At 37.6% G+C, this 22,648-nt stretch overlaps 1 protein-coding gene across 6 annotated transcripts in view; it reads left to right on the forward strand.

The window, feature by feature from the left end:
• LOC121322329 (methyl-CpG-binding domain protein 5-like) overlaps positions 1-19,643 on the forward strand; it is a 55,619-nt gene extending 35,976 nt beyond the window's left edge. Inside the window, exons 4-11 of one of the 6 annotated variants that reach the window (XM_041262142.1) lie at positions 473-653; positions 1,074-3,326; positions 9,336-10,373; positions 12,484-12,698; positions 13,007-14,218; positions 15,833-15,945; positions 16,742-16,808; positions 18,033-19,643. In XM_041262142.1, coding sequence (XP_041118076.1) covers positions 473-653; positions 1,074-3,326; positions 9,336-10,373; positions 12,484-12,698; positions 13,007-14,218; positions 15,833-15,945; positions 16,742-16,808; positions 18,033-18,104 — 5,151 coding nt within the window. In that variant the 3' untranslated portion in view covers positions 18,105-19,643. The remainder of the gene's footprint in view (positions 1-472; positions 654-1,073; positions 3,327-9,335; positions 10,374-12,483; positions 12,699-13,006; positions 14,219-15,832; positions 15,946-16,741; positions 16,809-18,032) is intronic. The other 5 variants (XM_041262145.1, XM_041262144.1, XM_041262146.1 and 2 more) reach the window with 5 other exon arrangements.
• Positions 19,644-22,648: the final 3,005 nt, after the last annotated feature.

Below are 22,648 nucleotides of genomic sequence, written 5' to 3' on the forward strand. Positions count from 1 at the left end.
TATTGGAAATCAGTGGACAGTTCAACACTAAAGAAGACAACAAATTATACACAAGTATGCACCAGAAATAGATCTTAATGGTTCAAAACTGATTAGTTCTTCAACAAACTAAGAATCTTGACTGAAAAATAATTAGCTCTTGTTAATTTATCTAAATGGTGGCAGATGTAAATAGCATTTTGTATTACAATTATTATTAAAACAGGATAATTCCTGGTATTTCATAGTTTTCCAGACAGAAATACACTATATACATTTACATGCACTGTTATATGTTTGGTTTATATATCCAAACGGTGGTGGTGTTTGTATATGTTGCTTGAGAAAAATTAACAAAGGGAGTAAGTTTTGCTCCTGAAGATGAGCCAAAAGTTTTTGTACTAAAGTTTGAAAAATGTCCAAGCATGTTCAAATAAAAATAAGTCATTCACAAACAAAGTAATCAACGTCTAATGACTAATATATGTTTCAGGTGTTTAATTTTGATCCGGGGGCAGCTGTCAAACAGAGGACCGCAGAAGATGTCAAAGCAGATGAAGATGTTACTAAGCTTTGCATCCACAAACGGAAAATCATTGCAGTTGCCACTCTTCATAAAAGCATGGAAACACCCCATCCTTCTGTAGTTTTAACTAGTCCAGGGGGTGGCACAAGTATGTATTATAGCTATTGATCAGTAAAAACTAATACATTTAAGTGCACCACCTTTGAGAGAGAGATTTTAAAAACTCAGTCATAAGATTAACACTATCTGCAGTCTTCCATGCATTTTGCTGATAATGCACCATAGAACTCATAATTTAAAATGATTTACATTTAATTGATTTTTTTGTTGTATTGTTGTACATTATTGCAGTGGTTCATATAAGCCCTCAGCTGCATTCAGTACAATGCATAGAATCGGTTCAGTTTCTATAGATGCAGGACAAGTCCTAGAAATTGAGTGATGTGTGTAATTCCTTGTCTACAAGGATAACTTATTTTTTAAATGCATTTTATTTCCCATTTTGAGAAACTAGGACCAGCTGATTACTGTTTTTTTTTTTATTATTATTATTTAAACTGTGTTTCAGGTGCAACTCCAGTGGTACCTACACGATCAGCAACTCCAAGAGCAATAAGGAATAAATCACATGAAGGAATGGTTAATTCTGTGGTCACAGAATGCAATAACCCTTTCAAGATGATGGTGATGGCAGGTCCTAGGCATTATCAACAGGAACTAACTTCAGGCCAGCTGCAAGATATTCACGCTGGCTATCCAAGACAAAGGCTTGGGAGTAATGAGTATGGACAGAAGTCTCCATACCGTGGCAGTCATGGTGGATTGCCCAGCCCAGTGTCATCAGGATCTCAAATATATGGTGACGGGTCCTTGTCTCCAAGGACTGACCCTCTGGGAAGCCCTGATGTTTTCACACGGAACAATCCTGGGTTTCATGGTGTGTCTAATTCTAGCCCCATTCAATTAAACAACCAGACTCCATTATCTCCCCATGCAGTAATGCTCCATAACTCTCCAGCACAGTCATCTTGTGCCTTGGCTGGAAGGACTAATATACCTCTTTCTCCTACAGTGACTACAAAAACTCCTATTATAAAACAGCCTATGTGTAATTTTTCACCCAGTATGGACATGCCTCGAGCAGTATTTCACCATAAACCCCCTCAAGTTCCACCCCCTCCCCCACCACCACCCTTACCACCCCCCTGTGCTCTTCAGAAAAAGCAAATTACTTCAGAAAAGGACCCCTTGGGCATCCTCGATCCAATCCCCAGTAAACCAGTTAGCCAGAACCATATGTTAATGAACCCCTCCAATTTCCAGTCAAATGTTCACTCTCAGGTGCCTATGATGAATGTAAACATTCCCCCTGCTATTGTTCCCTTGCCAAGTAACCTCCCCTTGCCAGCAGTCAAACCAGGACCCGTAAGTCATAGCAGCCACATGCAGAGGGTCCAGCATGTGGCCTCCACCATATCACACTCCCCAGTAACCTCCCCAGTGCACATGATGGGACCTGTCATGGGAAGGATAGAGGCATCTCCTCAAAGGTCACGCTCATCTTCCACTTCTTCAGACCATGGAAGCTTCATCATGCCACCAGGGCCTCAGGCCAGCTGTGGTAGCATGAAGGTTCCCCCAAGGTCACCTAGGTCATCCATTGGATCGCCAAGGCCATCTATGCCTTCAAGCCCCTCTACAAAGCTAGATGGTCTTCATCATCAGTACAAAGACGTCTCCAACCAGTTGCTTGTTGGCATGAGCAGTGTTCTTAATGCTCAGTCCAACTCTATGTTTCCACCCACATCTGCTGGAAATGCTCCACAGAAGAATCACCCAGGGCTGCTCGGAATGCCACTTAATCAGATCTTGAATCAACATAATGCTGCTTCGTTTCCTGCAAGTAGCTTACTGTCAGCAGCAGCCAAAGCACAGCTAGCAAATCAAAACAAACTGACTGGCAACAACAATAGCAGCAGTAGGGTGAGCAGTAATAGCAGCAGTGTCGGGCCTGTTGGCAGTGGTGGTAACGGGGAAGGACATACCACTTTAAATACCATGTTTCCCCCTAATAACGTGATGCTGACGATGAGTGAAGGGCATCAGAGCGGACGAGCTGCACTACGAGACAAGCTAATGGCTCAGGAAAAGGATCCCTTACGTAAACGAAAGCAACCAGCTTCGGTTTTCAACATGCTCAAGCAATTGCCGATGGGAGCTCCAGGAGCCTCCAAGCCTGGAACCGACCACCTGAGGAAGCATGGTCAAAATTCACTTCCTCCAAATAACTCTATGGCCCATTTGCTTCAGTCCATGAGCTGTCAAAATTCTCACATGAGTGGAAATAATGGCGTTGGTTGTGGTATCTCTAATGCTAGTATACCTTGCTCCTCAAATCCGCTTCATTTTACAGACAACAGTTTCACATCCTTTCCACCTCAGAACCTACAGTTGCAGCATCACTCTTCCAGGGGGGAAGGAATTCACTGCCAAAACGTAAACACTAACTTGGTTCACAGCGGAGGCCATGTCTCTCACAGCCAGTTTGCAAGTCTGGTGAATCAGATGCATGCTGCTGGGAATTGTGGGATGCTTAGTCAGACAGGAGTAGCTTTAGGGAGTCCCTTACATCACCACCCTCCCCCTCAACACCACCACCATCCTCACCACCAGCATCACCCTCCTCCTCCTCATCATCCTGAGCAACATCATCATCATCATCATCATCAGAACCAGACACTTTCCAGGATCCAGGCTGCTTCAGTAGCAATGGTACCAAATAACAATGGCAGCAACTGTGGCCAAGCAAGTTCAGAAGCAGGTAAGAATTTTTTTTATTAAAACGTACAGCATAGTTTTCTTACGACCATGTTCAATTTTTGGAGGCTTGACCTACAGTACAAAGACTAGTTGCATCCTGTACCTGCAACAAATCTACTCTCAACATCTAGGCAAATACTGTGTCTGAAGGTGCCTCCACAACGCAGCTTTTATGATACCTGTTAATTCTTATTACAATCAGAAACTTGGTGGTCAGAAATGCTGTCTTGGTTTCATTGGTGTGGTGTATGTCATTAAATACATATTTTAAGTAGTTGGTACTCGAAACTGGCTGGGTCACCAATTAAACACCTAGATCCAGTGTAAGTTATATTTTTAATTAATGTGAAAGAGATTGGCTAGCCGACAAGTAAGTGTACGTATGTATGCACATGTGTGTATGTATGTGTGAGTGTGTGTGATATATATATATATATATAATTACATAGATACATACGTCCATAATGTATTGAGCCTTGAGAATATGTAGGTATCCTGAAATAACCTCTTCCAAAAATAATGGTTCGTAAGATTCATAATTATTGTAAACTGACAGTAGTCAAATCCAAAGAACATTTTGGTAATTCTATGATCAGTTAATATAAAATGTGGTTTAATCACACTTGCACTGTTATGACCCATAACAGCACACGATGCAGTAGGTAAATCAGAATGTATGTGTTTTAAAATTAAGATGATACAGTGCTTGTAAAGAACAATATCTCCAGTATTCATTCATTGAGAAATAATCTGGAATTTACATTATGTAAATACATATTTGGTACCCTTTTTTTAATGTTTTTGCTTTTACATTAGGTAGTCTTTGATAGATAGGAAGTCCTGCCATATGTAGCCTGAATTGGATATGTGAAAGAATTTAGTACTGGTTCCAAATGTGAATTAACAACCACAAAATGACCCCAACACTGATTTGTATTTTTGTTTTGATTTGTTTTTTGAAAGTTTATTCATGCTAAGAGGACCCAATTACATTTAGAAGATTGTTTTTGTACTGCGTCTTCCGTGCCAGTATTGCGGTAAGTAACACAGTGTCCACCAAGGCTGTTTCCTGAGATGATTACAACCTATGTCATTTTAAAGTTTATACTAAATGTACAATATTAATATTGGTTTTAAAAACATTAAATAAATAGACACTTCATTGCATAATATTCAATATCAACACTTTTGAAAATGATTTTTTTAAAATACAAAAAATGATATCCACCAGAATGACTCTTGATCTAAACCCAATTGTCAATGCTCTGCAACTTGCCAGTACTGAATTCTTTCTCATATACAGTGATAGAAAGAGTCTTGTCTTTGTATAACAGTAGTACAACTGTTGGGTTTATTTTTCGTTCTTTTGGTTCCTGTTGGGGTTAGCTGCCTCTCTTCTTTCTACCCTCTCCTTGTCATAATAAAAGGAGGGATCTTAGCAGCACCTAGTGGTGGTTGTTTACAGTGATCAAGTGATTGTCACCCCTGTGTTAGGGTTATAGAGCGGGGTTGGTTGTTTCGCTGCAGGTTTATACTCTGGTTGGGTCTGTTTTGAGGGGCGATTAGAATATACAGTACAACGTCGCATATCCGACCCCTTGTGGACTGGGGTATAGACGGATATGTGGAAAAGTCAGATTTCAGAACATCTATAGAAAAAGCATTTACATATCCATAAATAGGTTAGTGATCAAAAACAACACGCAAACTGCTTTAAACATGGCAACATTTTGTGCTTTAAAAGTAAGCAAATGTAAACATGGTTAATTAGGCTACAATACACAGTGTTGCTCTGTGGTGTGCTATAAGCCATCTTCATGTAAAACTTAAAAAAAGATACAAAACAAACAGTAAATGTACAGTAACCTGCAACTGATGGCTTCTTAACTCTAGAAGTCGCTGCCTCCCTGGTTCTCCTTTCTTAATATCTCTGCTCGGTTTGAATATTGCTTCATCTATTTTAAACAAACGGCTGGTAAGCATTGCATTTATAAAGCTTGCTTTGTTTAATTCAGATGCATTTTAAAGCTACAACAACCCCCTGCCAATATCTGCAACCGTGCACTCCATCATATGAACACATTGCACAAAAAAAGAGTAATACACAAAGCTTTCTCAACTGCTGTATTGAAACGTCACTGCTACACACAGCTGACTGACACACGCACACAGCCCGCCTCTCTTACAGGGGAACACACCTAAAGGCTGATTGCTATAATGCTTTCTTTCTGTTGCTGCCAATGCCATTAATCTCATAGCTTCATTTTAATATTTATTTATTTATTTTAGCGAGGCACTTAATTGATCAGGGCGGTTATGTGACGGTCGGATATGCGATGTTCCACTGTGTTGACTTTAAAAATATGAATCTGTAAGTTTTTGACACAGACCGTCTAGTCTCTGGAAGGCTTTTTTGTTAAACTGTATTTTGCTTCTGCCTATGGATGAAAACAGTCAAATTAGTTAAGCTAAGAATCTGATGGCAAGGCTTAATAATTCTGCTTCCAAGCATGTTTGATAAATAATAACATTGTCATACATGTAGCCATTGTTCTTATATCCATTAAATAGTGTACTGTGCAAATGTTATTACTTATCAGCATTGTGAACTGTGCAAATTAAATTAAAGAAATACCAAAGTGCAGTTACTTCTGCCTTAACAAGGATTGATGCTAGCAGTTTGTTTTTAAATACTTAATATTGTGTTAAATATATAACTCATTTCTGGGAATAATTGTGTTAGTAAGACAAGCATACTTTCAGTGAGCCTTTCATTACTTGATATTCAAGACAGTTGAACAATCTCGCAAACATTTTAATGTCACTCCAATAGAAGATAATAGAAGTAACATTTAAAGCTACAGTAGTATTCTAATTATATATTGTTTATTAAGTTTGCCAGGCTGTATTTTTGGAAGTCTGGTTTTGGTTTGGGGGATATTGTAATCCATATTCAGATTAAGGTTAATAAGTAGTCCCTCAAAACTGGTATATTCTGCCTTTTATCAGATCTTCTCCGGGCAGTCTATTGTCTAGCCTAATTTAAAAACTCAAACATGAATAGTCCATTCTTGCTACTACTATGTTGACTAAATGTATACAACATTAAAAAAAATACACATTAAGTGGATTTGCCCATTAATGATTATATTAATGATGCTAAGAGTAGACGCTTCCTTTTGTAGAGGAAAGTTTCCTTGGTGTCTGTTTGAGAATGTAACAGAGATAGCAGTATTAAAGAATAGAATATCAAAGTTATGCAAAAAGAACACTCTTCTTAAATATTCATTTCTCTAGGACACAGTGGAACAAAGCATTGTGCTTAACCACAAACACTCTACACAAGTGGAACCTATTTATAAGGGTGTACTAGTTACAATGATTTTATGTCTGCACAGTATGTAAAGGTTAAGATTTACTTTTATGTTACTCTAATAGCTACAGAACACTAATACTTGTCTTGTGCCATCCAATTACATTTTGGCTATCATCTGTAGATCATGTGTTTGTTTTTGTTTTTTATTGTACATTTTGTTATTTATAAACACATGAAGTTGCCTAAATCAAGGATTCTCAAACTTTTTTTGTTGACATACCTTTTTTCAAATGCAATATTAATCACGGACCCCCAACTGAGAAACTGATTGACAAACATATATAAATGTATGTTATAAAGATTATACAGTACTTAGCACCATCTGTGCAAACAGTAACACTTCTCCCAATTCAGCTTTCATGACGTCATCCAATAATTTGAAGATTTCCTCACTGGTTGTCCATTCTGGTAACTCCTGACAAAAAAGAAAATCTTCCAAAATTTCCCCCAGCCAAACATAATGAACATAAACTAATAATTGCACTGCATTACCCACGTCATTTGTCTCATCAAGCTGAATTGCAAACTGTTCACATGTACATAGCCTTTTAGTTAGTTGGCATTTTGTATCATTTGAAAGCTCTTCAATTCTCTTACTTACTGTGTCGTTAGAAAGTGATATGTCCTTCAGTCTCTTCGCTGCATCTTCACTTACCATCACTTCGCTCATTTCTACAGCAGCTGGAAGAATCAGTTCTTCTCCAATAGCATAAACAAAGCGTATTTTTGTCCGTTTTACTCGGACATATCAACTGACCTAGCTACAGTACATTGTCATTGATGCAGCTATTCCCTTCAGTTCAGTTTATCCATCTTTTCGATTGTTTTCTGTAACGGGTGAAAACCTGATTATAGAACAACGCAATAGAAGTTTTGAGGCACCATGAAATGATGGAGAAGGCTTCTTTTAATTAATTTATCTGTAATAAGTGTTTAAATTTCTAATGAATAAGTAATTGGATGCACAGTACGTTTAATATCTGTCGCTATTTTTTATTTTCTAGTTTGTGTAGTTTTTGTACTTCCTGGCTGTCCTGTCTCTGTTCAGCTATGAATGGCTAGGGGTTGCTGTCAGTCATCTCTGTGGTCAGTCATCAAGACCTGAACTGACTGTGCACTTTAATTTGGCAGCTACAGCGCCTATCATTCTAAGTGCCTCTTTTGAAATTAGCAGATTAAGTTGTAGGTAAACTTCTGCTATAGGTATACAGTGACAGTTATTAGTTTGATTTAAAAATGGGGTGCAAGAGAAACACTTGAGTATTGTGCACAATACCCTGACCAATAGCTGAAGTCTCCACGGCAGGACTAAGTGCCCATCTGCCTTGCCTTCCAGTGAGTCCAGCTGTGCTGAAGCAGGAGAGGGACGGAGCTTAGACTCCGAATAAGTGCAAGCTAGTTCTTTTCAACTATCTAATGTTTGTTCTGTGCAGATTTTTACTTGTAAATTTATGCTATACATTTATGTAATACACTTTTATATGCTGCTTTTTCTATTAGAATGTTGGTAACCATGTTTTTGTTTTTTCGCTAAATGAGACGTTTCTCAGTGGCATCATTTTTTTAAAGCATAAACGTCGATTTCACCCATTCTCTGCTTATTTTTAAAATCAAAGATATAGAAAAAAATCAGTAAATTCTTTCTAAAGTAAACGTTGATATTAATGGTCTATTTTTGAAAAAAGTAAAAATAAAATAATAGCTAGCCTACTTATAAGTGTGCATATGTACACTGTAAATAGACATCATTATTTTAACCATTTGGAGCATTTCAAGTCCATGGTAACTTTTTTCTGTCGTGCTTCAGAATATTTGCAGGAATAGTGAGGGGGCTACCTAAAAGAATTAGAATGGCAAAGTTAATTCCAGTTGTTCAAAAATGTCAACAAATGTAGATATGATTCAGTAGTTCAAAAGTATTTCCAGTTCCTAAAGTACGAGGGATGTATATACTACATTCGCGGAAAGCATAATTGTACTATACATTTTGCTTTGTATTTTAACCACTCCTAAAACTGATTCCATCCGGTTTATTAATTTTAGGCATGTCTTAAAAAGACCATAAGATTTTTGGGTTGCATTCAACACTGACTCATTTTGTGACCTTGATAAGTCACTTGACCATCTTGTGGTTCCATCACCTTTTAAAATCCTTAAAATTGGATGACACTGCCCATTTGTAAACAAGATGGTACTTATTTCTAATAAAAAAATGTGTATGGTGTCATTGTGCAAGGGCATAGGATTCCTTAACAAGACAGATCTGCAATAAGATAAAGCAGCTGCCAACTTGTTTGCAGTTGCAGTAATTTACAGTATAATAGTGTTAGTATTGCTACATACCATTTTAAAAATAAACCCTTCAAAAATAAATCATTTACCAAATCTGGCTTTAATCCTGCATACATTATATTTTCTATATAGTGGACACCTGCATTTTACGATTTCAGGAACCAAAGGTAAATGGCCTTTGCACGTAAAAGTTGCGTTGTAGCCAACATCGAAACGGGTTTAAAACCTGGATATGTTGCCCTCCAGCCCTTGGCTGTAGCCAGTTGACCACACGGCCACCTGATTATGTTAAGCATCCCAGGCAAAAATCATCTAATCAGTCTTTATTTCTATATATTACAGGAAGTTCAGGCATATCGTCATCCATGGCAGTAGCCGGTGCCAATCAGCCTGCCATCACCAAGACTACATCTGTAATGCAGGATGGAGTTATTGTTCAAACCGCGAGTGGCAACCCACTGCAGGGCCAGCTACCAATTGGTTGCGCCTTTCCATTCATAGGACAAGAGCAGGTGTTTCAGGTCCCACAAAATAACCTGGCCAGCAGCAGACTCCCAAACCCCTTAAACACAAACCTTATAGGTTCCCTCTCCAACCCCTTAGCCATGAACAATCAACAACAGCTCCTAAACCAGAATCTGCTGAACATGTTAGCAGCTCCTTCAGGAGACAGCAACCTCAACCCTCTAGACATCCTAAACCCCAATCTTAATGCTGCTTTGGCTTTACTCTCTAATGGTATGGATGGGCAGGCATTGCCTCCTGGTCAGCTCCAGCTCCTAGCAGCTCTACTTCAGAATCAAGCTCAGGTGGCCGCAATGCTTCCTCTCCCCCCTTTCACCTTGACCCTCCCAGATCTGTTACAGCAGCAACAACAACCAAAAAACAACCCTTTACCTTCCATGACACCAGTCCTGCCAGACCATTTACAATATAATCAGTCAGACTGCAGTAGATCAGAGCCCTTGCTGGCCCACGCTCTGCGGAGCTCTTTAGTGAGAGCCGACACTACTCCTAATGCCCTACTCCTCCCTGCTGTCACTGGGGCCTCTGGGCTAATGTCCTTGAATCCCCAGCTGTTGGGAAGCCTCCTGAATTTGTCAATGGATAGTGCTACTAATCATTCTGAGGTACCCATAGCAACCTCCCAGGCAACCACTACCACAACCAGTGCATCATCATCCTCCTCCTCCTCCTCCTCCTCCTCGTCAGTGGCATCCATGGCTGTCTCCTCGCTGGGTGGGTCGGCTATATCTTTGATGGCAGAGACGCTGTTGAGCCTATCAAACAACCCCGGGAATGCGACAGGACCTGCTAAACTCCTCAGTGGTTCAGTGGTGCCACAACTTCTGAACCCTGTGCTGGGGACAGGTCTGCTTAGTAAGATCACATTGTAAAAAACATTCCTGCATGCTTTTCTCGCAGAATAGGTAACCAGTTCTACTGTTAATGTGGGCTTTTTTACGTTGACATGCACTGAGGGAGGCAGGGAGAGGGAGCCTTAACACAAGTGTACTAGAAATAATTTGCAAAGCCTCTTATACTACAATAAGTTTATAGATATCCAGGTGCAATATTTATTATCTCTTTTTCATATTGTTTATCTAAAAAATAATTTTTAGACTTAAACATCAAGGAAATCTGTGCTGATCTGTATTTTAAAAATGAATGATTTATCGGATTTCTGTAGTATTAAACAGTTAGGTAAAAACTTGGTTCCTATTGCATTCCAAGTAGGTCAAAATATCCAACAAAACTGCCAAATTCTCTGTTGTGTTTTTCAAAGTAGGAGTAGAACTAATCCTCTGATTCTGGATAAAATTCTGTATGAACTCACAGATAAATATGAACTTTGCGCATACTAATTTACAAGGAAATATTTGAAACTGAAATAGGTCATGCTCAACATCTAGTTTTATAGTTATTTTAGATATGGGATAGTTTTACTTTTAATAGGTTGGGGAAAACACAAATCTTTTAAAAGGATCTGATCTTTCATTTCTCATTGTGTTGCGTAGTATTGCATTGTAAGTCTAAACAGATATAAGTCGTAGTATATATTTATCAGTAAATAATGAGAACATTGTTTTAATAGCCAGTTAGTTGACAGTAGTTTCTTAGGGATTTTATTTTTTTCTGTTAGTTTCAAACTACCAGTGAAAGTTAAAAGAACTAACCAGTTTGATAGGCTTTACTGCTGTCAAATTCCTAGCAAAGATGGAATTAGATGGAATTATACAATTAATTGACATTGTTCTCAATGAAAAAAACAATTTTAATATACAATGTGCAATACCTACTGAGCAAGCAATCGTTCATTTTTGTTGTTTTTTTATAAGCTTCACAATATACTTTTTGATTCACCTATAATATACACTAACAAAATGGCCTGTAGCCTACAAAGAGGGAGCAAGTGGTTATGTTGCACTGTACCATAATCTTGCTGTTTTTTTTTTTAAATGAATATGTGAATGGCAGAAATAATTAAAGAAAGTTGATTTGAAAGGGATAACAGCACAGTGTAGTTTAAGAAAATGAGTGCAAAGTACTGTTTTTTAATAAAGTGCTATGGTTCTGTCAATTACATTATTTGTTAATGGGTGATTATCTAGTTTGTTGTTGTAAACTTTTGATGATAATTAGTCCAACTGTCATTATAGTTTCTAATGGATTACAGTTATCATGGCCTTTTACTTATTTGCAGTCAATCCAAATGACACGTTTTTAAACCCTGTGTTGGTCTTTTGTATGGGCATGCTGGAGAAAATATGGATTTCAAGTTTAACCAAACTACTCTATCAGATGTATGCTAGGACCCTTAATGTCCTTATTGATTCCTCTTTATTACTCAGTCAGGGGTTATCTTTTATCTAAGTAGAGCTGTGATCAGTCTGGTGTTAGAGTTGCTCCACTGAGCAAAATAATGCTGTCTTGCAAAGTGTCACACCATCACTGATACTGTACCATTACAGAAACTCTCTTGGGTTAACTCTTAGACCCGGAGGCCTGCTTGAATTAATCGATTTGCACGAATGTGCAGCAAATATTGAATAGGTGTGCTGTTCATGGTAAATCTGATCAGTACTAGCATCCTGCAGTTATCCAGTAACAGACAGGGTTTGAAAGTAGAAAATTTTACTGGTATTTAACAACCTTAAATTAAATAGACTATTCTCTGCCTGTCTCTCTATCTTTGCTTGTAGTAAAATATATTTCTGGTACATTTCTGTTCATTTTTGGATTTAAACACAAGCTAGCAGTTTGTGCACAAACCAGCACACTTTGTAGTGATTCAGCACAAAATAAATATTTCTATATCCGCTAAGGATCTACTACTCAGTCACTAGATTTAACAATTCAATGGGTTAAATACATTTACAAGTTCTTTTTAATGTTATTTTCCGTTTGATATTCAAATTTGTTCAGATTTGTATGTGCATATATTTTGTTTTATTTGAACAGTAACTTTTTTTTTTTTTTTACCCAATAGGTGATGTCTCTTCATTAAACAGTCTGAATAACCCACAGCTGAGTAATCTACAGTCACTGATTAACAACAACCACCAGATGTTTCATCAAAACCAGCAGCAGCTGCTTCAGGGACTGCAAGGGGTCCAGGGTCTCCAGGGGTTCCAAAGAGAGCACCCCTTCTCTAGCCCAGCTGACAGCTCCAGCCCCATGGCCTGTCTATTTCAAAATTTTCAGGTGATGTATTACCTAGCAGCCCAGTTTAAACCCAACATCCTATTCACAGACATGGTTTTGTTGATACCAGGGTTTACAGCTATTCAAACTAAGGTCAAGTTAACTGTCTTTATTTTAACTCAGTATTAACTTACTTAAAATACAGCGCAATGAGGTTTTAGGATGACAGTATTCAAGGGAATGACTCATAAATCTTTGGATTTGCTTTGCATGAATTCTGCTTTGCTGTTTGAGCATTCATATATTTTCACATCATGGTATCCTCTTCATTAAGCATCTGTGTGTGATTTATTTAATTTATTTTTCAGATGAGTTTACCTGAAGACATTGCTGTTTCTAACAAACCGATGAACGTTCAGTCTGGGATGACATCACTTCCTGAGAATCCCAGCGCAGGTCTCCCTGCTTTCCGAGATGGCCCTTGTGAATCACAGCCACAAAGAACCGAACAAGCTGCAGGCCAGCAGGCTGCAGGTAGCCTCCCAGGAACAGGTCCCGGGGGGAACTCCTCTGTGGATGCAATTTACAAAGCCGTGGTGGACGCCGCCAGCAAGGGCATGCAGGTGGTCATCACCACATCCGTGACTAGCACCACCCAGATGAGCCCCATCCCAGCTCTGAGTGCCTTTACTGCCTCCATTGCAGACCCTGTCAACCTCTCCCATGCCGTCAATGCAGTCCTACACGGCAGAAGACCTTTGTGGCAAGAGCCAGAAACCCGCGCCAGAAACACTAGGGGATCAAGGATGCGGAAGAGCTCCGAGCAGGGAAAAAGCACTCCAGAAGGGGGGGAGGCCTATGAGTACTTCAAATCTCCAGGCTGCAAAACCCCTAGGAAACTGTGGGAGGGAGACCAAGTCCCAGGAGCAGATGGAAATCCGTGGAAGTTTGAAGAGTTTTTAGGGCGCTCTGCCCATGTCCACAGCAGCCCTTGCAAGGAGAGGCCTAACAACATATCACCAATGCTGCCACTGCCTATTGAGAATCAGCAACACCACCATCATACAGTATTAATGCCAAATGAAAATAGGTTTCTTGAGGAGAACTTCAGATTTAACAATTGCAAAAGAACAGTGGTGAATTTTAAGGGGAGACAGGAGAACACAGTGGAAAGGTGTGCATACATTAACGGCAACCAGCCTCATCCAGGCAGGGGTTACAGGGAGTTCCTGAGCACCCCCAAGCAGGACCTGGCAACAGAGGATCAATCCCCCAGCTCCTCCACCAGCTTGGAAGGTTCTTTGGTGAAAGACTACATTCATTACAATGGAAACTTCAGTGCAGAGAGAATTAATGGGTGTGCCCCGAGCCCTTCAGACACTAAAAGCATTAGCAGCGAGGAGGACTTGAGGAATCCAGACTCTCCTTCTTCCAACGAGTTAATACATTACAGTTCTAGGACGTTTAATGCAGGTGACTTGGTCTGGGGCCAGATCAAAGGTTTCACTTCATGGCCTGGTAAACTGGTGAGGGAGGAGGAGGTGCACAGTTCCTCTGTACAGAACACTGAGGAAGGGAAGGTGCGTTAACACTCGTTAATATTATTAATAGGAAGGGGGAACATTATCAATGATTATCAAACACACTAAACTGATAAATTTGTATAATTTTCTTGTTGTCTTATTTTCTGAGTTCCTAATAGGAAGGGATCCTTGTGATGAATCAGCCGCTTCTGAAAAGCTAGCAAATTGACATGTGTTTACTAATATGTTGTATTATCCCATATTCTGCCTTGGATGCTTTTTAAACTAACAGTCTAGGACAGTGGTCGGCAAGTGGCAGCCCACAAACAGGTGTTGTCTGGCCCACGCATGCCTCCTGGCATGACTGTATCAAGGGCTGAGCAAGAGCGGAACTTCATTTTATTATTATCGCAAAGGGGCTGTCATGGGAGATTCTCCATATGACCTTCATATATTTATTGCGAGTAAGCAGAAAATTAAGTGTTTTGCAATATCGATTCCAAAGTACAGTACTTGCTGATTGTGATGGTACTTTTATGCCTCGTAATGGTACTGGAATCCTCATATGATAGACAGGAACGCAGAATAACAAAACACAATTCAAAAGTAGCGTACATTTTATTTTAATACTTCATTGCTTTATGACAAATTCAATGAGAAATGGCACTTTCCTACATACAGAAATACAGAATAACATCAAACAAAATTCAAAAGTAGCATACATTTTTACTTTAAATGCTTCATTGCGTTATGACAGATTTAATGAGTAAAATGGCAGTTTCGTTCTGCGATCAGCTTTAGAACACCAGGTGTGTCAGCCTGTTTCGTGCATCTCTTTTAATATTGAATTCATTGTGAAATAAACTGCTTCGCATCCAAACATGGAGAGCACAACAGAGCCAGCGGTAGTTGTCTGGACATATACAGGCGGACTAGAATGATTCCAGATTTGCTTTGTTAATGAATTCTGTTTTCAGCAATGACGATGCATGCAGATATACTTCTAGTTCTAGTTGCTGCTTCGTTGGAAGCACTTGCTTTGCATGGGATGAGAAATCACCATCGGGGCTGATTGAAAACGGATCACAGACAAAAACGATACGTCCCTAGGAATGCTGAAGTGGTCTTTCAGCTGAACAATAAAGTCTATTATCGTTAGGAGTCATTTTGAGTTACGTTTCATTTGCAACATATCGGAATGTTAAAATAAACTAATTTGTCTCTTGATAGCTACAACACAGATGCTGTATTATTTTACAAATTTTTTTATTATTATTATTATTATTATTATTACGAGCCAGGGCTGGGGAGGGGTGGTATTGCAAGTGACCCGCTCTGCGGCTGCCATTTGGCCTGCCGTCAAATTTAATTGCCGACCACTGGTCTAGGAGCTGCAAAATAATGTTTCAAATTACATGAAATAACCACTACAGCAAGCGATTTTGCTCACTTGCAATACATATTGCACATGTTGGATGTTACTTGGGTTTGTATTGGTCTTAAAACAAAACAAAAAGTTAAGGTGTTATTTTAAATATTCAGCTTAAATAAAACTTCACTAGACCAAATGTTAAACAAATGACAGCATCAGTTGTTCAGATTAGAGTGTGGCCACTGTGCAAAGAAGTACAAGTTTAGCAGTGAAGTAAAGTCCGTGTTTAATAATTGCAGGTCTGGGTAATGTGGTTTGGTGTTCATACCTTCACTCAGGTGGAGCCAGGGAAGTTGAAGACACTAACTGAAGGTCTAGAAGCCTTCAACCGAGCCAGGAAGAGGAACAGAAAGTAAGAATCCATGAGCTTTATATAAAGTGTTAGTAAGTCCTGGTTTTATGGGTAAAAGATAGCACAAATGGTTCTGAAGTAGTTGTTCAGTGCTGATGGTTGTAGGAAATTTGTCAGTTAACCCACAGATTATCCAGAAACTAAAGAATGACAGGAGGTTAATCAGAGTGAACTCTTGCCTTAGTTGAGAGTGTGGCATCATCGTCCTGCTAAGTCAGAACATGTCAGAGAGCCATTATCCCCAGCCGTGTTCTCTGCATATTGAGCAGAATTTATTTCAGAAGGTTATAGAATCTGCTAGTCCTCATTTTCAGCTAAACTTACTTTATTTATGCTATTCTACCAATGTAGTGAACGCTTTAAATTAAGATTTACAAAACATTCCCTCTTTTTGTATGATACAACTTTGTACTTGAATAGAAAATATTGTCACGCAAAAACTGAACCAAGAAAACTTGAGTAAGGAAAGGAGATACTATCTGGGAATATGTGGAGGAAACTGTCTGTAGATCTTATTTTGTATTTACTGTGGAGGGGGTGTGCAGTATATTACTGACACACTAATTTTCTGTCAGTGAGCATCAATAAAACCTTGATGTTATGTGTAAATCCACCAGTACATAACCAGCTGTTGTAAATAATGATTTTGGGGTGAACTATATCATTTTAAAGTAATTTCACATGGGGAAATCTGTCCGTTCTGTTTTGAGTCAAATGCTTAACCAGCAATAAAAGGCTCCTTTTTAAGGTATTCTCTCTTTTTGTTATAATTTCTGAAAGGTTCTGTTTTTTTTAGAGGTGGGAAGTTGAATCATCACTTAGAAGCTGCTATTCACGAGGCTGTGAGTGAAATGTCAGGCAGTGTGAGTTTCTCTTTACTTTTTCTTAACCCTGTATCATCAATACAACAAGAAATGCTAAAAGATGATATTATTTTAGATTGCCTTCAAAATAGGTCAGATATGTAGAGATCAAAAATAAGACTGATTTTGTACATTTTATGCAAGAAATAAGGGAATTAGTTCAAATTATTAAAGATAATACATTAGAAATGGGTGTGGACAACTATGTTTGTTTAATGTTCATATACATTTTATTAGTGATTTCAAAACCATGTCTCAAATTAGTGAGAAAAGACCATATAATTCTCTGTTAATACATAGTCTCTTCATCCATAGAGGGCAGTCTTTTTTACTTTATGCTTTCTTTTTGTAAACCAGGAGCTTTCAGCTAAGAAATAAAACTGTGTTCACCCACTAGCCGAGCTGCAGTGTGGCAGCTCTGTTGCTCAAAGAAGCTTCTCTGTCTGTTGGGGAATTGAAGTTAAAATATTGCATAAGCTAGCACTCTGTTTCTTAATGATGTTAATTTTCATAGAATTCAGTAGTTTTAATGTAATGAATGACAGATAGAAGGAAAGCATTTAGTTGGCAGGTGGTGATTTGTTTGTCCTAAACACTATTAATAATAAAGTAAAGCTGATAAAATGTAACTGATGTGCAGTACTTGAGATTTACCAATACCAAAATTTGAGAGTCAGAGCAGTTTATTAAATCTTGCTCTCAGCAGTGGCCGTTAAAGCAAAGTTGTCTACAACTTATTCATATTGGTGTTTAAAAAGATGACTGCATTTATAACCACATAACTACGTTTTGTTTTTCTAATATTGCATTGTTACCGGTTTATCATTGTTCAGCTATGGACAAAAGTTTTGCATCAGCAAAAATTGAATTTTAGGACTGAGACATAATTTTAGACCGAATATTCTTCCAACCTTGGCGTCTGTGTATAAAAAGGTAAATTTTTGTTTTGGGAAATAATGCTATGAGTGTGCAACTGTAAATTCTGCCCATTTGCAAGTATGACTTATTAAATGGAAAATCTGTACAAAAGTACTGTTTGAGGGGAAAGAAATTACAGCTGCACATCTCTAGTGGTCATTTTTATAACGTGTCTCACCTGGCATGACCTTGGCAGAAACAACATTTAAAGAATCATAAAGAACACACGCACACACACACACTCCTATGCAAGGTATAATATTGTGCACATGTTCTTTCTAAAAACTTTTCTTTCTAATTTTACAGGTTCACCAGATTCCACAGATTGGCAGACAGGTGAAACTACCGAAACCTAAAAGAAGGAAGATCTCTAGATAGCATTGAATGTCTTCATCAGCAGTCCAGTACCTATCAGTGGAGCTGTGTATATACAGAGTCTTAAACATTAACACCACAAGGTGCTACATTCAAACTGTGGTACAGTATTTTTGCAATCAGGACGACAATAAACATGCTGGATAAGCCAATCAGAAAACGTTGTGAGATCATGGTTACAATTTATCTACAGCTTGCTGAAGAAATATTTTTAAAAAACCTAATAAATAAATTAAAAAATATATATATAACACTGCATACAAGATAAATACAGTCCCAAATATTTGATACATTTTCAATATGTATATAGATAATGCATAATTTCGTGGTGATATTCAGAAAAGATATGTAAATATTGTACAATATTGTCATGTACAAGCGTACTTAATGCACACTATTTTATTGTACAAAAAATGTACAAATGTCTTTGTTTTTATTCAGTATACAGTCAAGAAAGCTAACAGTGTAAACAGGATAAATAAAAAAGAAATACAGCCTAAAGGTTTTATATGACTATATTTAAATTGCTGTTTTTGTATTAAACAGCAAAGGAAAAGGCATGATTTATGTAATCCCTTGATTTATGACTGACACTTCACACCAGTAAGTGTTCATTTATGTATGTCTGAATGGAATGAACTTTACCAGTTGCATGTGCTTCCGAGCAGTCACGACGTTGGAGCAGATCCTTGCATTAGATTTTGGGGGAGCAGGTTGTGCAAATGGTTGTCTAAAGTGAGAGGTAATTTTTTATTTCAAGTCTTTTTTTTATTATTCCTTAATTGCACTAGTGAGATTTGTAAACATTCAAACTCATTATTTGCATATTTTCAGAAAGTGGATACTTATTGATTTGTTTTCACACATTTGAGGATGTCCTAAAGGATGCCATCAGAAGCTTAAAAAAACTGGTAAAAGTAAATCACTATTCTTGAAAATATTTCATACATAATATTAACAGGTGTTTACAGAAGGACTAAAAGAGTGAGTTACATTTATAAGACATTCATAAAGAGTTTTAATTCCACAAAGCTTCATCAGTGGTACAGATTTATTTAATTTTAGAGGCCTTAAAGATGTTTTTGTTGTAAACATTAAATGTATGCCATATTTATTTATAGTTAATTTAATTAGTAGTATAGTTGGCAATAATTATTGTAAGAGTTTTAAACTCTGAATGGCCTATTTTTTTTTTATTCTTCTGTAATGAGGTATAGCCCATGTCTGACCCTTTGGTATGCAATCAGTTGCATAACATGCTATTAATCTACTATCATATTAAAAAGTAACTGTTTGATGGGGGCAAAAAAGTTTGTATCCTCTTACCAAAATAGATAGACAAATAAATGCAGAGTTATATTTAAACATGATAATGGGAATTCCATAAAGAAATATTACTGAACACTGCTAAACTAATTTTGTAATGATGGATCACATATGTGGAGCACTAAACAGTTAGTAGCTAAACCAAAACTAATATATATATACACACACACACACACACACACACAGCTGTGCAAAAGTCTGACGTTGCATTTTGATGCATTATGAGCATTAACAATTTTTTCTACTGTTATAACAACTTTGACTTGTGGTTGTCGTGTGGTATCCGAAGCATAATCAACAAGTTCAGAGAAACATAATCTGTAATTGACAAACCCAGAACTGGAAGAACCAAAAAGCTGTCTAACAAGAATGAGCAGTACTTTAAGATGATATCCTTAAGGAATTGAAAGACCAGTGTTGAATTGACAACAGAACTGGCAGAAGGCACAGGTGTCGTTGTCCATCCATCAACAGTCCAAAGCACCTTTGACCATTGTTTCATAATCTAATTTATGTGTTCTTGTGCATATTTTAGCCTTTTAGTCTTGTCCCCCTTTCTTATAGGTATTCTCACTGCAACACATCCTTGAAATCCTCATTTTTCAAGTGACCTTCATACTGTTGATTTGATGGACAGTTCTGTTGTCGGTGCTTGTCACACAGCATTGTGTGTGTGTGTTTTTTATATATATATATATATATATATATATATATATATATATATATATATATATATATATATATATATATATAATGTTGCAGTGTACAAAATTGAAGGCATATGATTATATATAGATAGATAGATCTATCGTCATTATTTAATAGATAAACTCATATGCACAGTATTGTAGTATGATACTATGGTCAGATTTCTAGTCTTATGTGTCCAAAGGAACATTACTTTTATTTCTATAAAGATGTATTTCATGTCATATTAAATTATATTCCTTCTTTTTAGGAAGACCTAATTAATGTATTCTGAGTATATAATGGTATTGAAAGTGCCTATATTCCATTTCTTAAACCAGTATGTGAAAGAGGTAATCATTATTGTTTGCAATTTTCGTCTGAAGGTTGGGAAAGTTAAATTATGAAAATGTAGATTCAAATAGGACTAACCAGTTGATCAGGTTTGGGAAGGTAACTGACAAGAGCCTCTTTATGTATGTTTGATCATTCACAAGGTTTCAGTTAGGCCATTTTGATAATGAATAGTACACATGTATGCTGTTAGACTTTAAATGCAAAGGGCCCATAACTAATTCCCTGTCTTTGATATTTCCCTATTTTTATTTGTATATGCAAGGCCAATAGTTAAGTAGCAATGCAGTAATAGAAGTTTCAAAAGATAGAGATGTGGTGTTAACTAAATTAAACAAGAAACATCAGCTGTTCTACAGTCAAGCACTCAAGAACCAGTGGCTGGGTTCCATAGCAACTAGGAGAGGACATTGTTCTTAATTAAGTGTATCCTTCAAGGAAGTGCAAAAGGCAGGCTGTCAACCAGTTTTCCTGCACCTGCATGGAAAGTGTTGGGTGTAAGAGCAGCACCTTAAAAGCAGATTGCCAAACAGCTGAGCACTCTTTATCAGGAGTGCAGTGCTGTGAAAAGTGTTTTATACTGTTGCAATAATTTAAAGTGCTGCACATGCATTGTGTTAAACACAGAATTCAAGAATTTCAAAAATGCTATACATTTCAACTGTTTTGATGTGTGTGATAGATACTGAGCCCAACCCTGCATGTTGCAGCACAATTTTTTATTTAGTTGTGTTTTGAGAGTTCAAGCTGTTGGTGCTGTTTTTGCAACCTGTCTACCTAACCTTCACATAAAGATGTAACCAGCACCATTGATAACTGAATTTTCCAGTGTATGACATAATACGAATGATCTGGTGCATTTTTATACTCTTGCTGACCCTCTTGTAAACATATCTTAGCTATACATTTCAGCTTTAATGTCAATAGGAGGAATAGCCATACTTTTAATTGCTGTTTTAGCATGAACGCCATTTGCTGTCCATAAGTAAACATTCTAAAGGAGAATGCTGGAGTTACAAAATGAACTGTAATGTAAAGTTATGTGGGGGTCAACGATCTGAGCTTCTGTAGATCCATCAGTTAGAATACAAGAGTTAACTGTCCTCCAGCCATAGGTTTTCACCGTGAATATACAGAGGTGCACCAGCACCATGTTACCAAGTCTAAGAAGCAGATGCTCCCGTACCATTGGTAAAGTTCATTCACCCCTTTGTGCAATGACATGGAGGCCTGTCTCAGTCCCATGTGCAAACCCATGTGAAATGTTTGTGTAGTTCGAGTTCACTTTATTTTTGTTACAGGTTAATGTGTTTTTATGTTTGAAATGGTTAATGTTGTTCCATCACTTTTGTACCCAACCTGCTTTCCAATTGTGTGTATGTCTGCTCAGATGTGTTTTTTACTCATTGCAGGTGTGTGTGTGTTTATATTTAGTGTTGATTTTTGCTTTTCTGTCCTGAATCTTATTTTGTAAGACCAACTCTGTATTTTTTGCTGATGATGTTGTTTTTGTTGTTTTTCAACTTGTAACTAATTTAGTTTTTATTTTACAATAGTAGGCTCTGTAAAGTATTTCTGCGCACTTGATTTCATTGGTTGCCGATAGCATTGACGTGGGTGCTAGGAGTGGTTTGTTTTTAAGTCCATAAAGTCGTCGTCCGCCAACAGTCTAATGTAAATATTGTGAGCATTACAGGTCATGCAGTAACATTTTAATAATGTTGCACATACTTTACAATTAAAAACTGATCACTCATACTTGAAAATTCCCATGTTGAGGCATTTTGGTTTTTGCTTCTCTTTTATATGAGATCTTTTATATTATTGTTGAAAGACTGTACTGTACATCTTCTTTTAAGAAGACTCATTAACTGAATAGAGAAACAGCGCCCCCAGCAGAGTAGGAAAGTTAGATGCACAGTATTGTGACTCAATCAACACACCCACGTTTTAGTCTTGAACGTATTGGAATAGTTCAGCAGTGAAAGAAACCCCTTACTGATTGCAGCCTTGTGTCTGAAATCTGTTTGATTTTAAAGGTGTTCTGAAGTTCTCTTTGTTGCTTAAACAGAACACAACCAATTGCAGTTTTAATCTAATTTACAAGGGGGTTCCTGAAAATGACAAACACATTAATAAGAATACAGTTACCACGGGTCCAGGCTCCCTTATACAAACTG

This window comes from Polyodon spathula, chromosome 10 (genome assembly GCF_017654505.1).
Source record: "Polyodon spathula isolate WHYD16114869_AA chromosome 10, ASM1765450v1, whole genome shotgun sequence".
NCBI classification, from domain to species: Eukaryota; Metazoa; Chordata; class Actinopteri; order Acipenseriformes; family Polyodontidae; genus Polyodon; species Polyodon spathula.